This window comes from Thalassophryne amazonica, chromosome 18 (assembly GCF_902500255.1).
Source record: "Thalassophryne amazonica chromosome 18, fThaAma1.1, whole genome shotgun sequence".
Taxonomy (NCBI): domain Eukaryota; kingdom Metazoa; phylum Chordata; class Actinopteri; order Batrachoidiformes; family Batrachoididae; genus Thalassophryne; species Thalassophryne amazonica.
Window position 1 is genome coordinate 28,346,286 of NC_047120.1, and position 19,461 is coordinate 28,365,746.

The window sequence follows — 19,461 nt, forward strand, 5'->3', positions numbered from 1 at the left end:
TGCGTCCGACTTAGCCGGAAAATCGAACCTGGTCATCAATTGACTCATCTGATCGCTGATAGAAGTCATAAAAGTCTCTTGACGGGTGACGAGTTCGTTGAAACTGGAGATTAGCGTGTCAAGCGTATCTTCTTTCTGTGCAAGCTGCAGGCTGTGGTGGCGTACCGCCAGGTGGAACGGATCTGAGCCTGCTGCCTCCATCGGTGGCCAGTTTGTTCTGATGGGCAGGTGAGGTTGGAGACAAATGCAAGGCTCAAAGTCCAAGCTCAGGTTGCAAACAGGCTTTAATGAGAAGGCAAGCAAAGGTCGGTACACAGAGAGGCAGCCCAGTAAACACAGCAGAAGTACCAGGATCATCAGGCTAGTCGGATTCGGTAGATATGGGCATGAGGTCAAGAACACACAGAAGCAGGCAAAACTGGAGAATACAAGAACAAGAGCTGGAATGATGGCACAAGGCGCAACAAACTGTCAAACCTTCAACACAACCTGTGAGCTAATAAAGCCCCAGGTGGCAATCAGCAGATTACAGACAGGTGTGTAATGCAAGACCCAGAAGTGGGGCATGGCCAGAGAAAGAGAGAGAGAGAGAGGGAACCACAGACACACCCTAACACCAAAATCCCACAAGCACAGAAAAATAATACAAACACAAGAAAAGAATAAAAACAAACCAAAAACCCTGTAACTGACCAGATAAACCGTGAGGCCCTGACATAAACATGTCCAGACATTACCCAGAAGAGCTGTATGTGTGGACACAAATGTCCAGATCATTTCAACAAGACATTAACCAGAGACTTTAACCTGCCAGCTCCTTCATACAACATCTGCTTAATGTTCAAATTACCATATTTCTGCAGGATGTGCCACACTGACTGGTTGATGTCAAATTCAGACTACAACACGCCCATGCCTAATGAGCACAGTAAATCTAACCTTTTCCCTCCCAGCACTTGTCTTTTGCCAATATTAACCACTTCGAAATGCCTCGCATTCACTTAGGATGAACTAGATTTTGGGGTTCGTACAAACATAAATTGATTTAATTGGCATAGCTTTGATTTAGAACCCAAACACTGTCATAGACTAATTTAATGGGACAGGCAAGTTAAAAACAGTCAGTAAACCACTTATTTTCAACATTGAACAAGGGATGATGTCCTTTGAAGTGTCTGGTAGCATAGACAGGATCCCTATGGAAGTAAATGTATGCATATTTACCTCATTGAATGTAAAGACTCATTTTAAAACAACCAATTTATCAGCATTCAGCTTGGAGTGACTCAGTAGACAACAGCACCACCGGACAGCTGTGAGGCTAAGTTAAGCAGCTAACTGAATAATCTGCTTTCAGCGACTCCTATTAGGGGTCATCACAGCAGATCATCCATCTCACCCTGTCCCTCTGCTTCTTCCTCTGTCACACTAACCACCTGCATATCCTCCCTCAGCACAACCAAAAACATCCTCTTTGGTCTCCTCTTCTCTTCCTGCCTGGTGGTTCCATCATCAGCATCCTTCTCCCTATATACCCTGGATCCCTCTTCTGAACATGTCCAGACTATCTCAGTATTGCCTCTCTGACTTTCTCTCCAAACTGTCTTACCTGTGTAGTCCCCCTGATATGTTCATTCCTAATCCTGTCTTTTCTTGTTACTTCGAACAAAAAATCACAACATCTTTAGCTCTGCCTCCTGTGGTTTTCTTAGTGCCACCATCTCTAAGCCATACAACATAGCTGGTTTCACTGCAGTCTTGTAAACTTTCACTTTCACTCTTTCGGATATGCTTCTATTACAAATTCCTCCTGCCACCTTGTTCCACCCACGCCACCCTGCCTGCATGCTCTTCTTCACCTCTCTACCACACTCTTCATTACTTTGGAGATTTGACCCTAAGTATTTAAACTCATCTACCTTCACCACCTTTACTCCTTGTGCACAGTTCCACCTTGCTCTCTCTCTCTCTCTCTCTCTCTCTCTCTCTCTCTCTCTCTCTCTCTCTCTCTCTCTCTCTCTCTCTCTCTCATTCACACACATAATCAGTCTTACTCCTCTTGTCTTTCATTCCCCTTCTCTCCAGAGCCTATCTTCGCCTCATTCATCATAAAAAGATTCTTTAGTGAGATAAATGTGCACATTTACCTCACATTTTGCTTCCAGACACATCTAATGTCATTTTCACTCACTCAGTGGAGACTCAGAGCTGATTAATGTGAGTATTTTTAGCTAGGCTCATGGAATTACATTATGTAGCTGTTTAGCCTCTAACAGTGTTGACACTGTAAATTAATATGTGAGTGACTAATTCATTTTTGTCCAGAGTGAAAAGATGAACCCTACAACTTTTAAAAAGTTTGAAAAATATTGAAGTTGTCTTTTAACTTCCACGAAAAACAGAAATATGTTTACTTTTTCATCAACTTTAATATTGATTTACTGATGAATTATTGTAGAAAGAAGTATTCACAGAAAAAATAAGCTTTCATTGGATCCACTCCTAGACATATGGACAAATTTAGAACTGGCCACCAAACCATAGACAATCTCTGCGCACAGGATTCAGAAACATTTAAAACCCGTTTGCATCTTACAGTCAGTTGCGTAAGCCTTCCCAGTAGCAAAACAAACACTGTGCTTCAATTTACACTCCAGTATTTAAGAACATTTATTACACTATAGTGATAAAACTTATTGCTGTCCCTAAAGGTTGACAGGGATAATAAAAATACTCTGTGTAAGAGGTGAGGCTGAGGAAGGGAGTCACATTCCACACGCTGAAGACATTAATTAGTGTGTGTTGTGTTTGACACAGTGTCAGCTCAGGATACGTAGGCTCCCTGCCGATCACTCAACTCACATCTGAAAATCTTTACCTGCATCTCTTTCAAAGGACGAGTTAAATTACAATTTTCTCACTCATTTTGAGAGCAGAGTTATAACGCTGTAATTTAGACCTTGGTGAGGTGCAGTAGGAATCATACTGAAGTAATACAGCCAAGACCATAAGCATTTGGACAACAACACAAGAGGTACTTTCAGTGTAAACTCTAAAGTTTTAACTCAAGTCGGCTTAATAAAAATATCACGTTCACCATTTCCAAATTATGCACATTTGTTGTGTCTCTACTTTCGGGGCCCATAAGTAATTGGGCAAACGAAATATAAGGACAATTGTAAATGTGAATAATCACTTTTCCAGCCAGTTTTCTTTAGACAAGTCAGGGGATGGATACATGAACATTTCCAGGTAACTGAATACGTCTTGGACTTCATTTACAACAATCATTAAGAAATGGGTCACTTCATGAAAAGGGTCACCATTACCTAAGACAACATTAGTGGTTAGTAAAAACAGAACAACCCTATGTGCAGGGAAAAAAAAATATAAAATGATTGTCTCTATATATTTTGACTAAATAACTGCAATAACATAAAGGACATAATTATCTTGGAATTTATCTTTTCTGAGTTTTTATCTGAAAAGGGAGACAACAAACCCCAGCACCTAAGTATTATTTTGGTAAAAATAAACAAAAATAATTTAAATTTATTTATCTGAATTTACTTCTGATTTGATGGGTACAAACTAAAATTAATTTCCCCCCCATAGACCAGTCTCTTAATCACTCGGTACGGCTACAGAGAGCATGCCAAAAATGTGGTGTTGAATGTAACCCGTAGTGTCCCGGTCTGTTATGTTTAAAACCCATCTTCCTAAACTGCTAGTTTATTCAATAAATAAAACTCCAGTTGTGTTGTTTGAAAGCACCACTCTTGAGAGCCTTAAACCAATGGGGAGATCAAATTCAGTTGATCAATTAAATAACAGTCAGCAATTATTTGCTTTATGTTTGTTTTGCATCCCAGTTACACTCGAGTCCTAATATAGCTGCCAAAAATAGCACTCTGGTGTTTTCCTGCGAGTACCATCCCATAATAATATGAGCAGAATTTTAATGTGGTGAATGACCGTTCGCTGAATCATCAGAATTGACCCTCATGTCACATATTGGTGACCCCTTTTCATGAAATGACCCAAATACAAAGAATATGGTACTATAATCCTTTTGATTGGAGAGGAAATGGCGTCTCACTAATTTAGAAGATCTTCACTTAGCCTGGAAAAAGAGTCTGTTGCTCTATAAAAAAGCCCTCCGTAAAGCTAGGACATCTTTCTACTCATCACTAATTGAAGAAAATAAGAACAACCCCAGGTTTCTTTTCAGCACTGTAGCCAGGCTGACAAAGAGTCAGAGCTCTATTGAGCTGAGTATTCCATTATCTTTAACTAGTAATGAGTTCATGACTTTCTTTGCTAACAAAATTTTAACTATTAGAGAAAAAATTACTCATAACCATCCCAAAGACGTATCGTTATCTTTGGCTGCTTTCAGTGATGCCGGTATTTGGTTAGACTCTTTCTCTCCGATTGTTCTGTCTGAGTTATTTTCATTAGTTACTTCATCCAAACCATCAACATGTTTATTAGACCCCATTCCTACCAGGCTGCTCAAGGAAGCCCTACCATTATTTAATGCTTCGATCTTAAATATGATCAATCTATCTTTGTTAGTTGGCTATGTACCACAGGCTTTTAAGGTGGCAGTAATTAAACCATTACTTAAAAAGCCATCACTTGACCCAGCTATCTTAGCTAATTATAGGCCAATCTCCAACCTTCCTTTTCTCTCAAAAATTCTTGAAAGGGTAGTTGTAAAACAGCTAACTGATCATCTGCAGAGGAATGGTCTATTTGAAGAGTTTCAGTCAGGTTTTAGAATTCATCATAGTACAGAAACAGCATTAGTGAAGGTTACAAATGATCTTCTTATGGCCTCGGACAGTGGACTCATCTCTGTGCTTGTTCTGTTAGACCTCAGTGCTGCTTTTGATACTGTTGACCATAAAATTTTATTACAGAGATTAGAGCATGCCATAGGTATTAAAGGCACTGCGCTGCGGTGGCTTGAATCATATTTGTCTAATAGATTACAATTTGTTCATGTAAATGGGGAATCTTCTTCACAGACTAAAGTTAATTATGGAGTTCCACAAGGTTCTGTGCTAGGACCAATTTTATTCACTTTATATATGCTTCCCTTAGGCAGTATTATTAGACGGTATTGCTTAAATTTTCATTGTTACGCAGATGATACCCAGCTTTATCTATCCATGAAGCCAGAGGGCACACACCAATTAGCTAAACTGCAGGATTGTCTTACAGACATAAAGACATGGATGACCTCTAATTTCCTGCTTTTAAACTCAGATAAAACTGAAGTTATTGTTCTTGGCCCCACAAATCTTAGAAACATGGTGTCTAACCAGATCCTTACTCTGGATGGCATTACCCTGACCTCTAGTAATACTGTGAGAAATCTTGGAGTCATTTTTGATCAGGATATGTCATTCAAAGCGCATATTAAACAAATATGTAGGACTGCTTTTTTGCATTTACGCAATATCTCTAAAATCAGAAAGGTCTTGTCTCAGAGTGATGCTGAAAAACTAATTCATGCATTTATTTCCTCTAGGCTGGACTATTGTAATTCATTATTATCAGGTTGTCCTAAAAGTTCCCTAAAAAGCCTTCAGTTAATTCAAAATGCTGCAGCTAGAGTGCTGACGGGGACTAGAAGGAGAGAGCATATCTCACCCATATTGGCCTCTCTTCATTGGCTTCCTGTTAATTCTAGAATAGAATTTAAAATTCTTCTTCTTACTTATAAGGTTTTGAATAATCAGGTCCCATCTTATCTTAGGGACCTCGTAGTACCATATCACCCCAATAGAGCGCTTCGCTCTCAGACTGCAGGCTTACTTGTAGTTCCTAGGGTTTGTAAGAGTAGCATGGGAGGCAGAGCCTTCAGCTTTCAGGCTCCTCTCCTGTGGAACCAGCTCCCAATTCAGATCAGGGAGACAGACACCCTCTCTACTTTTAAGATTAGGCTTAAAACTTTCCTTTTTGCTAAAGCTTATAGTTAGGGCTGGATCAGGTGACCCTGAACCATCCCTTAGTTATGCTGCTATAGACGTAGACTGCTGGGGGGTTCCCATGATGCACTGTTTCTTTCTCTTTTTGCTCTGTATGCACCACTCTGCATTTAATCATTAGTGATCGATCTCTGCTCCCCTCCACAGCATGTCTTTTTCCTGGTTCTCTCCCTCAGCCCCAACCAGTCCCAGCAGAAGACTGCCCCTCCCTGAGCCTGGTTCTGCTGGAGGTTTCTTCCTGTTAAAAGGGAGTTTTTCCTTCCCACTGTAGCCAAGTGCTTGCTCACAGGGGGTCGTTTTGACCGTTGGGGTTTTACATAATTATTGTATGGCCTTGCCTTACAATATAAAGCGCCTTGGGGCAACTGTTTGTTGTGATTTGGCGCTATATAAAAAAAAAATTGATTGATTGATTGATTGATGTAGGTACTTAGGGTTCATGTTTGGGCCACATGAGGGCTAGTGAGGAAAGCCACCAAGAAACCCAGACAAATTAGAAGCAGTTATATGCTTCTGTGGCTGTGATTAAAGAAACTGCATCGTGCAGCCTTTCACTGTTGTATCACCAGTTATACATTTGTATTGTGTTATACATGCATCACTGTGGAGTGTAACAAATCTTTAATTGCAATTTCGATTGATGCATGAGAATATATATATATATATATATATATATATATATATATATATATATATATATATATATATATATATATATATATATATATATATATATATATATATATATATATATATATATATATATATATATGAATTCAAAATTACACATAATTGTAAAAACATTTTTAAAAACAAATATTTTGTGGTCATTTTTTAAACTTTATTACAAAAGTGAAGATCAGTAACATTTTCATTCATTCATTTATTTTTAATGATCCCCCAAGGTACACCTGCCGCAAAATTTCCATCAGTAATTGCCTAAAAACACTGCATATTCAGCTTTGAAATTTTGCCTTCTGATGGATTCAGGTAAGAAAGAGGGAACCTCCTATTTTGAGCCATGTTGACATTATTGAACATTTCTTTAAATTATTATTTAAAATATTTATTTTATATTTTAGCACAGTCACATGTGAAGTAGTCCTTTTGTTTGAATGAAATTTTGCTGATCGCAGGTTGCTATATTACTCTTTATCATCTAAAAATACATCAACACTCTCAAAATGATGACCTATGATTGATATGATTAGATATTAAATTATAACACACTCTTTCTCTCATTCTACCTGGAGCAGGTACCATTGCTGGGACATGCAAAGAAGGATTATTGCAGAATGAAGTCACTGCCGACAGCTGCTCTGAATTACACACAAACCCAATCATACCGCCGATCATCCTCCAATCAGCTGGTAGCATTTGTAACATGCCTGTAAACCTACACGTGCTGAGGTCTACTCCTGTAAAAATCATGACACAAAAACAACCCTGTAAAAATAAATATAACACAATGCTAAAATACCCTCAGCTGTATGAGCATTGTCTTGCTGATAATTTGCAGTTGTTTAATTGGTATCTTAGTGCAAACTACACTCAACAAAAATATAAACACAACACTTGGTTTTGCCAGTGTTGTGGAAAGTAACTTTGACAAGTTACTTTTTTAGTTACTTTTTTAGTTGCTTTATACAGGTGCTTTATGCAGTTACTTCATTAGCAGCTTTATGCAATTACTTTATTAGAATCTGCAGAAAACTTGCAACTAATAAGTAATGTAACTAATAAGGTAATGAGTAATCTAACTTGGTTACTCGTAAGATTGAGCAATCAGAAAAGTAACTAATCAGCAAAGTAACTAATAGTTACTTTTCTGAGTACTAAATCTTAAAAATAACCAAATTAGATTATGAGTAACTTTATTAATTACATTCAGCAGCTGCCGACAAGGTGTCCGCAGCTGCTAATGAAGTAAATGTAAGAAGTAACTGTAAAATATAACTGTATAGATTAACTAATGAAGTAACTTTCCAAAGTTACTTTCCCCAACACTTTTGGTTTTGCTCCCATTTTGTATGAGATGAACTCAAAGACATAAACTTTTTCCACATACACAATATCACCATTTCCCTCAAATATTGTTCACAAACCAGTCTAAATCTGTGATAGTGAGCACTTCTCCTTTGCTGAGATAATCCATCCCACCTCACAGGTGTGCCATATCAAGATGCTGATTAGACACCATGATTAGTGCACAGGTGTGCCTTAGACTGCCCACAATAAAAGGCCACTCTGAAAGGTGCAGTTTTGTTTTATTGGGGGGGGGATACCAGTCAGTATCTGGTGTGACCACCATTTGTCTCATGCAGTGCAACACATCTCCTTCGCATAGAGTTGATCAGGTTATCAATTGTGGTCTGTGGAATGTTGGTCCACTCCTCTTCAATGGCTGTGTGAAGTTGCTGGATATTGGCAGGAACTGGTACACGCTGTCGTATACGCCGGTCCAGAGCATCCCAAACATGCTCAATGGGTGACATGTCCGGTGAGTATGCCGGCCATGCAAGAACTGGGACATTTTCAGCTTCCAAGAATTGTGTACAGATCCTTGCAACATGGGGCCGTGCATCATCCTGCTGCAACATGAGGTGATGTTCTTGGATGTATGGCACAACAATGGGCCTCAGGATCTCGTCACGGTATCTCTGTGCATTCAAAATGCCATCAATAAAATGCACCTGTGTTCTTCGTCCATAACAGACGCCTGCCCATACCATAACCCCATCGCCACCATGGGCCACTCGATCCACAACATTGACATCAGAAAACCGCTCACCCACACGACGCCACACACGCTGTCTGCCATCTGCCCTGGACAGTGTGAACCGGGATTCATCCGTGAAGAGAACACCTCTCCAACGTGCCAAACGCCAGCGAATGTGAGCATTTGCCCACTCAAGTTGGTTACAATGACGAACTGGAGTCAGGTCGAGACCCCGATGAGGACGACAAGCATGCAGATGAGCTTCCCTGAGACGGTTTATGACAGTTTGTGCAGAAATTCTTTGGTTATGCAAACCGATTTTTTCAGCAGCTGTCCGAGTGGCTGGTCTCAGACGATCTTGGAGGTGAACATGCCGGATGTGGAGGTCCTGGGCTGGTGTGGTTACACGTGGTCTGCGGTTGTAAGGCTGGTTGGATGTACTGCCAAATTCTCTGAAACGCCTTTGGAAATGGCTTATGGTAGAGAAATGAACATTCAATACACGAGCAACAGCTCTGGTTGACATTCCTGCTGTCAGCATGCCAATTGCACGCTCCCTCAAATCTTGCGACATCTGTGGCATTGTGCTGTGTGATAAAACTGCACCTTTCAGAGTGGCCTTTTATTGTGGACAGTCTAAGGCACACCTGTGCACTAATCATGGTGTCTAATCAGCATCTTGATATGGCACACCTGTGAGGTGGGATGGATTATCTCAGCAAAGGAGAAGTGCTCACTATCACAGATTTAGACTGGTTTGTGAACAATATTTGAGGGAAATGGTGATATTGTGTATGTGGAAAAAGTTTTAGATCTTTGAGTTCATCTCATACAAAATGGGAGCAAAACCAAAAGTGTTGCGTTTATATTTTTGTTGAGTGTATATATATATGTATATATACATATATAATTATTAAGATGTTATTGTCTTATGTACAGTTCATACATGTTCAATCAAACCTCTCTATTTTGTGACGTGATAATTTCACAAGGACCACAATGGAAATAAGAGTTTATGCTTTATTTTATTTAAGGTTTTGTCTTGGTATTAGATCTGTTTGTCATTTGTGTCCCGATCACCTTCCAGGTTTTAAGGTTGTTTTGTAGTACAATTTCTCTTTTTGGTTATAGTGATTATTTATTTCATATTCACCCTTGGTTGTCCGTTTGTATTTTTTATCATCCGTTATGGTCGGATTAGTTGTTTGACATTTTGAGTTCTGTTTATTTCCACGTGTGTTTTATGTTCCGGTTCTTGTTGCACACACCTGTCTTCATTAGTGTTTTTGATAGTTTAGCTCACACCTGTTCAGTTCTTGCTTGCCGGTTCATTGCCCTTCCCATTGTTAGCACTGCGCTACGTATGTGAATATTCTTGTGGTCCTGGGATTTTCCCTGTGCTCTTCTTGTCATGACTGTGGTCTGTGAGGAGTATCTTTTGTTTTATTTGTTTTGTTTTTGCCTATTCTCTGTCACTGTTATGTTTGCTTGGGGTTTTGGTGGAGGGAATTTTCTTGTCTGCTGTCTTCTGCTTGATGTTGGGCGGTTCCCTTTGGTCCTCTCTCCTGCTTGCCACACCCCTTTCCTGATCTTTCCTCACACACCTGTCCTGCATTTCCTGCTAATCACTCTCTCTATTTAAGTCACACCTTCCACCCTGTCTGGTTGTGAGATTTTTGAGCTTTGAGACACTTTTGAGCACTTTTTATTCTGAGCATTTTGTCTTTTGTTTTGCCTTCCTGTGTGGTTTTTGTTTTGTTTTTTTGTTTTTTGGACCGCCTGCCTGTTTTTTGACTTTGTCTCCTCCTAATGCTTTGGATCCTGTTGTTTATCTTGGCCTGCCTACCCGTGTACCAAACCCTGCCTGAACTGTTATTAAACCCTGTTTTATTGATATCTGAAGCCTGCATTTGTGTCCAGCCACGCTGTTCCTGTAAGCCAGACACTTCTAGTTATCCCTGGTTATTGTTAGTTAGTTCTCCCGATTGTCTATCGGTCTTTTGTCTCCATGTTTTGGTTTTTTTTTGGATACCCTTTTGTTCACCTGTGACCTCACAAACTGTTGTCCTGTTCTCACTTGGCTCAACCAATAAATCACAGTTGTTTGACACATCCCTGGAGTTTTTCCTGTCTGTGCATTTGGGTTCAACATTTACCACAAATTAGAACAGTAGCACTAGTTGATAAACAGCACATTATGTGGTATTTTGTGTAGAAAAATCCCAGTAGTATGACAGTACTGTGTACACAATTTACTTAATTGGGGGCAAAACAATAATAACAGGTTTCTGTTGATCCTCGGAGAAGCTATCTTGGATTGTGATCTCAGTATGTATGTGAGGACCAAACAAGTTGATGAGTTGGAATTCTGACTTCAGGGGGCACTCCTGGGGTATGTAAATGTAATGACATTTTTGTCTGTTCAGTGGTGACAGCAAGAGGTTTGGCTTGCCCTATGCCATTACAATAATTAGCCAAGTTAGCCTATATTGGTTTTGCATTCTAAATCTAAAATTATGTTGTCTTTTACAAAAGTAATAAGATGACCTTCAAAATGTGTAAAAATAAAGCCTAGATTATCAAATTCCTGCCTTCTGAATAATAAAGAGAATAAATGCAACCTGTTTTCAATTATCTTGCACTTAGATTATGCATCTTCTACATAGCCAAGTGGAGTGCCCCAAATACACTTGCTCTATGCACTTTAGACTATGCGCTGTAGATTATCAAAATAGGGCCCTTTATGTGCTCTATAATTTTGTGTAAACACCTACTTATCTGGGATCAAGGTCACATTTCAGAAATATATGTCAAAAAGTGGTTTGGTTACTGCAAAATGTAAAAAAACAAAATGCAATGCTAAAATACCCTCTGCCATAAAAATAGGAAACAGAATGTGACCTTTTGACCACTTAAAATAGGTCAAGGTTAGCCATCTTTGAACTTGTCTGAGGTCTGTGTCCCAAGAATGTTCCCTGTGAATTTGAAGACCCTGGCAGTAATAGGACTGGACTTATGCTGAGCAAAGACAAACGGACAGACAGATGGACGGATGCACAGAGGCAAAACCTTTGCGATACCCGATGGCTCTGGTAATAAACCATTTTTTGGGGTAAAAGCAGCTTGTGAGCTGGTGATAAATAAAATCCGGCCCTGATCTGCTTGCAATGCAAGTTGGATTATTCAAGTTATTCCAGTTTCTAAATTTTCTGCATCAGTTTTATGTTTCATTCTGAAAACATAACCATGAGTGACACCAAATTTGAATTTCAAAGCTTTCCAATCATTGAGAATTGTCATATTTATTGATTAGAAAGTAGATTTTAAAGCGGCCTTAAAACAGAGGATCCCAAACATGTTCTAACCACAGGTGACCCTCCCAAAACATAAACATGAGAAAAAGAATCAGAGGTGTTAAATATGTCTACATGGGTCTTTGTGACACCATACAATAATGTATGTAGAGAACATTGTGATACCACATAATGGGGAAAAAATGTTGTAAACATTTTGGAATCAGAACTGGATGTGCTACAAAACTGAATTACGTGTTCCAGACTTAAAAGATTATCACTTCACAAATTTCAGTCAAAATGTCCTTTTCTGATTTATCGTGTGCATGAACTGACGGATGATAATAAATTGTACATAGCTCAAACAAGCACCGTATGTGCTACTACATGAACAGACGGTAGCCTTTAAATATGAAATTCAAAATCAATGTGATGCCAGTTCATTCACGTGTAATGTGTTTCAAAACAAGAAGGAGCAAATCAACTGGAATTTTTCAAAGCATTTGTTTTGAATAATTTGATTATGTATCGAGTGCTCATTTAGTACAGCTTCTGATGTCCTCCTTTTGATATGTACTCCAGGATACTGCAAAACCTGTTTTGCAACACATCAGAGTACCTTTCTGAGTTAGCCATCACTAATTTGCAGTTCCAACAATTTTTTTTTTTACATCATCCCCAGTCAGACATTCTATCTATTGATTTTATTTCACTTTTACGTTACCATTCTGTTGTCTATTTCACCTTGCATTGGCCCATGTGTTGGTATTATGTTTCTCCCTGTGGATGCTAGCTTGTTAGCTTGTTGTAGCCGCGTGGTTGACACACTATATCCAGGTTTTAGGAGACAATTTTTTAGTTTTGACACCGGCTGTTGTTAATTTTTGATAATGGTGAGTTACAAGATGATAGTATTTATTGTTTTTGAGTTATTGTCAACTCAGTCTTGCGCTTGCTCTCTCACCGAACTGTTACCAGCACAGGGAAACTGTGGCAACATTACTGGCTGACCATATAATATAGGTTTTGGGCAGTAAGTAGATTCAAACTAAAGTAGGAGGCAATTTATCCCGAACAGGTTGAGACACGTTGCTGCATTAGAACCATGTGAAACCTTGAGTCAGTGTTTTCAGAATGTGTTCATAGTGCAAGCAAAACCTTTTAAGTCTTATTAGACAGCATGGTTGCAGCAACAAGGGAAATGTCAATGACTGGTAACAGTACGGTTTTATCTTGCCTGATTCACTTTTCTTTTTTTTGGGTGGGGGGGGGGGGGGGGTCTTCTTCCTATAATTATCAGTATCCAGTTGATGAAACACTGTCTTAACGAGTTCAAATGAAAAATCACACGATCTCTGAAGTCATGAATATATCGTTTGGATAGGTTTAATGTTTTTAAACAGCTCTGGCTTTATCTCAGCTATGCCGATTAACTGCTGTCAGAAATGAGCATTGTCTACTTTATAATTTCTACACACACACACACACACACACACACACACACACACACACACACACACACACACACACACACACACACACACACACACACACACGCATATATATATACACGCATTTATTGTTATTTACATCAATCATTAAAATCCTATTGTCTTACATACAATTTGTACACGCATTTATTGTTATTTACATTAAATATTAAAATCCTGTTGTCTTACATACAATTTGTACATGTTCAATAATGTTATATCAATCAATCAATCATAACCAATATTTACATTTATTAGGTTTTGACAAGCGTGGAAGTTAGCTTTGCATTAGCAGATGCTAGCGTGCACACTGATGTCCTCAAAATGTCATTTAAATCACTCTAGAGGTGTTATCAAATTACAAAAACAGCGTTTTCAGTTTTAGAAGTGTTTATTTCGCGCTACGTTTTACATATGTTGGGCAGTATGTCTCATAGCTTTGGTCTATTTGATAACTTCTGATCTCCTCTGGGACCCCATGATGCATACTGTTCCTTTGCTAACCACGCTACACAAACAAAACACAGTTTTGCTTTTACACATAGTCGGATGGGCGTATATGTACGCAAGGTTTTTGCATTACCCAATAGCCATATTTGATGGCCTCGGGTAAAAATATTTGGTGGTTCATCATGGAATGATAATAACAAGAAATATATTACTTTCTAGAAAGGTGTTCTATTGCACAGCAGTGGTTTTTGTTGATTCTTTTCAGTCTCATACAGGTTGGATTTGACGTTCATTATCCTCAAAGTTCCACAATTCTATGTGCATGTAGCTAAAAGTTCAGTTCAGCATGTAAATGGCTCAGTGTAGACTTCTGTGACGTATGTCGCAGAAGCCCATGTTGGCTCTGCGACACACCCAAAGAGTCAGTGTGTGTTCTGTGTGACACGCCCACACAGTCTGCAGGAATGAAAAGGGCCAAATAAGTCATTGCTGCAAAATAAGTCAGCAACCACTGTTGCCAGTCTTCCAAGAAGAAACAAGTAAGTAACCATGTTTGGTACAACAAACCCAACTTAAAAGGAAAATAAACTTAAAAATTAAAAATGGGAGCTGCACACTCTAATGTCTGAATAGTCTTGATGATCTTGTTGATAAAGGCTATGGGCTGAAACGTCAGTTAACAAAGTAAGATATAAGCGATTGGAGTGTTTCTATTTTGTTACAACAATCCCAAAAGGGTCAGTTTTATTCTTCAAAAGAAAGAAAAAAACAACAACAACACAACAATCAATTAATACATTTTACTAACTTGTAAAGAAAATACAACAGGAACTGAGACTAATAATAATAATGTGGAATTGTATGAAACGATCCCTCCAGTAATTATTAAATTCAAGCAACTGCAATATTATGAACAACTTTACAACAACAGGTAAAAGTGTTAACCTACTTTTGCTTTAATCCTTCATGACTGATGTGTGGTTTTGTGCAATTTCCACCTAAATGACATACCCAAAAGTGAAGGCTTGTTGCTTTTGAATATAGGATGAAGGTGTCATTTACTTTGCACCAACTGACTGAAAACCTTTCAGAATTCCTGAAAAATTAGTTGGCTTTCAGTATTGACATTTTTCATTTCAACATATACTAAAATATTTAAACAAACAGCATTTTATTTCAAGAAACACAAAAACCCATCTCCACAGACTGTGATGTTACGCAATATGTAACCTCTGACGGAAAAAAGATATGGAATTATTAAACAACTTGTAAAATATTTTAAGGCATCTGGCACCGTCGCTGCCCGTTTTGGTACAAAATGACCTGGTGTCTGTGATTTTGACACACACAAAGCAAGAAAACTTATTAGGGATAAATGGACTGCATTTGTATAGTGCTTTTCCATCTGCATCAGAAGCTCAAAGCGCTTTACAATAATGCCTCTCATTTACCCATTCACACAAACACACCGATGCCAGGGTGCTGTCATGCAAGGCGCTCACTACACACCGGGAGCAACTAGTGGATTAAGGACCTTGCCCAAAGGCCCTTAGTGATTTTACAGTCTGAAGCCCAACGCATAACCACTAGACCATCACCTTCCATTACCCTCCAAATTGTGCAATTTTAAATAGCGAATTGACAATATACGAGGTCTGTTAGAAAAGTATCCGACCTTATTATTTTTTTCAAAAACCATATGGATTTGAATCACATGTGATTGCGTCAGACAAGCTTGAACCTTCATGCGCATGCGTGAGTTTTTTCATGCCTGTCAGTTGCTTCATTCGCCTGTGAGCAGGCTTTGAGTGAGGTGTGGTCCACCCCTCTCATCTATTTTTTATTGCGAATAAATATCTGAACGATTTGGATCTTTGCTGCATCAATTTTTTTCCAGAAACTGTGAGAGACCTCCAGGTGGACACCGTTCGGAAAATTAATATGGCTTTCAGGGACGATTTTATGGGGATTAAACAGATTAAGGAGTGTTACTGCCGCTTTAAGGACGGCCCACAACTGCTGAGAGCGCGGCGCTCCCAGCGCCGATGGACAGGCTGACACCCCACACAAACAACCAGATAATTTCCAATGTGAAAGCTTTGTTGATCCGGGACCTCGTCTGACTTTCACAAAAAGGCAGAAGATGTGGACATCAGCACTTTTTTTGGCACATTCCACCGTTACAGGAGTTTTTTTTTTCATCGAAAAAGAAGCCGAGGGACGCGCCATGGAGCCATTCATTACGCGGGACAAACCACCTTGGTGTTGGTCTCATCTTTCTGTCGTGTGAATATCTGAGAAATTGAGCTTGAGCTGGACATGCCCCAACATGTCCTGTGAGGCTTCATCACGGCATTTCTTTGCGCCGAGTGGCTGCACCACGACGCGCCGAACTCCTCCGCATGTCTGTCTTAATGTGCCGGAAAAAGTGCTGATGTCCACGCCTTCTGCCTTTTTGTGAAAGTCAGACGAGGTCCCGGATCAACAAAGCTTTCACGTTGGAAATGATCTGGTTGTTTGTGCGGGGTGTCAGCCTGTCCATCGGCGCTGGGAGCGCGCTGTGCTCTCAGCAGTTGTGGGCCACCTTAAAGGGGCAGTAACACCCCGTAATCTGTTTAATCCCCATAAAATCATCCCTGAAAGCCATATTAATTTTTTGAACGGTGTCCACCTGGAGGTCTCTCACAGTTTCTGGAAAAAAATTGATGCAGCAAAGCTCCAAATCGTTCAGACATTTATTTGCAATAAAAAATAGACGAGAGGGGTGGACCACACCTCACTCAAAGCCTGCTCACAGGTGAATGACGCAACCGACAGGCATGAAAAAACTCACGCATGCGCATGAGGGTTCAAGCTTGGCTGACGCAATCACATGTGATTCAAATCCATATGGTTTTTGAAAAAAATAATAAGGTTGGATACTTTTCTAACAGACCTCGTACATAATGTAAATGTGTGCATTTTAAAAAAACTTCTCAAATACCACAAAAAAGTATTTATGGTTGTATGAGGTGGTTTTCAAGTGAATTGAAAAATCCATACTTTGAAAAACTGCAATGGAAACACATTTAGAACTATTACAGGTCACATGATGTATAGAAAGAGTCACATGACATTCTAAAATGTGTGGCGTGGTACGTGTGGATGAATAGAATACAATAAAATAAAATTGAATAGAATAGAGCCTTTATTGTCATTGTACATACATACAACAAAATTTGTCTTCTGCATTGAACCCATTCTAATGATAGTTAGATACAATCCAACAACTAGGAGCAGTAGTGGGCAGCCACAGTCCGGGGACCAACTCCAGAAGACATGGAGAGCTTGTTTAATCTTATAAGAGATTATGTTATAGCAATACTGATTTGAAAAAAACAACCAAATAGCTATATTTAGCATGATTTACCCATCTGTCACCGTGACTATTGTGAGAAGACAATACTCAGAAGTTATATAACATCACTTAGTAGAAACATTGTCGTTTCTCTTTAGTATTTTATCAATATTCTGTAAATATCGCTACACAGCTGCTGTTCTGATGGATGGATCCATCAATTGACACATATTTTACACACTGCAGACTGTGTCTCTTGCCATGGGTAAACAAAAGCTGGTATGTAAGTCCATTGACCCATCAATCAAATGCTTGGCTACTCTCCCATGAAATTTCAGTGAAGGACTTCAAAATTTAAAGGTCTTCCAGAAGTGATGTCTTTGAGAACTGAGGGAGTTCCACTTTAGCCAGTTTCTAATTTATTGCTGGGTTTTAATTCAGGTGACAGCATCACAAAATGACACGCTTGAACTTATCTTGTTCCATAGATGGGTAGCTTTCTGACAACATTCACATATTGTCTTTTTTGTTATGAAATAGTGGAAATAAAACTTCATGAATGTCTCTTACAGGGTTCTGCACTGCAAAAACTAATATCTAAGAAAGTAAAAAAACTTGTTTAAAGAAAATTTGACTTAATTTTTGTCTAAATAGGAAAATAATCTTGTCAAGCATTTTTTACATAAGAAAAAATGTCTTATTTTGGGAAGATGTATCTCCCTTTTTCTGAATAAGTTTGTTTCCAGCTAAGATCAAGCTGTATTTAACCAGTAACAAGGAAAGGCAATGGATTTCAAATCATCCAAGCAAAGGAAAAAGATAATTTTCCTTATTTTAAAATAAGAGGCTCATCTTAAAATAAGAATTTTGTGTAGTTTTAAGGCACATTGTGATTATTCAGTGCCTAGACATTTTTGCTAGTTTTGAGAATTCTAACCAAGTACATTTTTCTTACCCCATTGGCAGATTTTCTGAGTAGATTTTGGATTATTTGGCTTATTTTGAGAGGGACAGTTTTTGCAGTGTGTAAGGTCTTTTTTTTTTTTAGAATTTTAAAACCTGATGATTTTGGGATGCATCACCTCCATGTTTATGAGTTGTATGTTTTTGCTCCAAACCTTAATATTGTTTTTTAAGATACCTGACAAACCACATAGTACGACCCCTTTAAGTTACCCTGCTGAAATCTTTGAGTAGTTTTACCTGATTTTGCATCAGCGTTTTTATCCGTCTGTCTGCCGCTGCCCGTTCCCTTTGGCAGATTCTCTGTGGGGGTTTGGCTCTGGTGCTCATGCCTGTCAGGTATCGAGGCCATAACCTTCTCTTCTTGTTGGACCTGGTTGTACTGTTCTCTTGTCAGCAGTTCCTGTATGTAGTAATCCTCATCCTCACCAGCAAAGCCATAAGTGAGGTCTGCAAGTCCCACAAGGAGTTCCAGCAGAGCCAAAAAGGTGAAAAGGTTGAGGCGCTGCCTGATCATGACCCGGGGGATTGTTTCCAGATGAGAGTTCTGATGCCGTCTCCAGAGGAGCCTGCTGCTTCTGCCAGGCTGCGTCCCATCTACTGCTTCCTTTTCTCTCCCTTCCGACTCCAACAGTTCACAAAGTTCTCAGAGCGCTCCAAGTCACTGACGAAAGCAGCAGAGCCAGAGGGTCCATGGACGCCTCAGCCTGGGAAAAATGCAGGGAGGGAGGGAGGGAGGGAGAACAACAGAGAGGAGCAGAGCGGCCAGACAGTAAATGCTCGTCTTCTTTAGATGCTGACAGGTGACTAATGCTCAAAGCCTTTTTATTATAGTGTGAATCCAGTCCAAGTTATTCCCACACAGAACAAAAGGCAGTTCTAAGGTGGTGCTCGATGCATCTGTACCCATCCCCAAGAGTTTCAGTTGCCCCACCTTATCCCTACCACAAAACTGAAATATGACATTAAACATTTCATGTTGTTAACCTCACTTTTTTTAACCACCACCTTCAATCTCTGATCCGGACCCCTCGTTTCCATAGCACCCACACATAGCTAGTAACTTCACACCGTTCGCATAACATAAGATGGATTTATTTTTCCATTTATTTGGATATGCTTGCATGATTTAAAATGTAATGTTTCCTCGCTATGCAACTCTGTCCAGGAACCAAAACTTGATGAAATGACAACCAGGACGACGGCAATC

At 39.3% G+C, this 19,461-nt stretch overlaps 1 protein-coding gene across 2 annotated transcripts in view; it reads right to left on the minus strand.

Moving 5' to 3' along the window:
* The window catches only part of cpxm2 (carboxypeptidase X (M14 family), member 2), a 140,450-nt gene extending 121,408 nt beyond the window's left edge, over window positions 1-19,042 (minus strand). Inside the window, exon 1 of one of the 2 annotated variants that reach the window (XM_034194302.1) lies at window positions 18,492-19,042. In XM_034194302.1, the coding sequence (XP_034050193.1) occupies window positions 18,492-18,768 (277 nt within the window). In that variant the 5' untranslated portion in view covers window positions 18,769-19,042. The remainder of the gene's footprint in view (window positions 1-18,491) is intronic. The other variant, XM_034194301.1, reaches the window with a different exon arrangement.
* Between the last annotated feature and the right edge of the window lie 419 nt (window positions 19,043-19,461).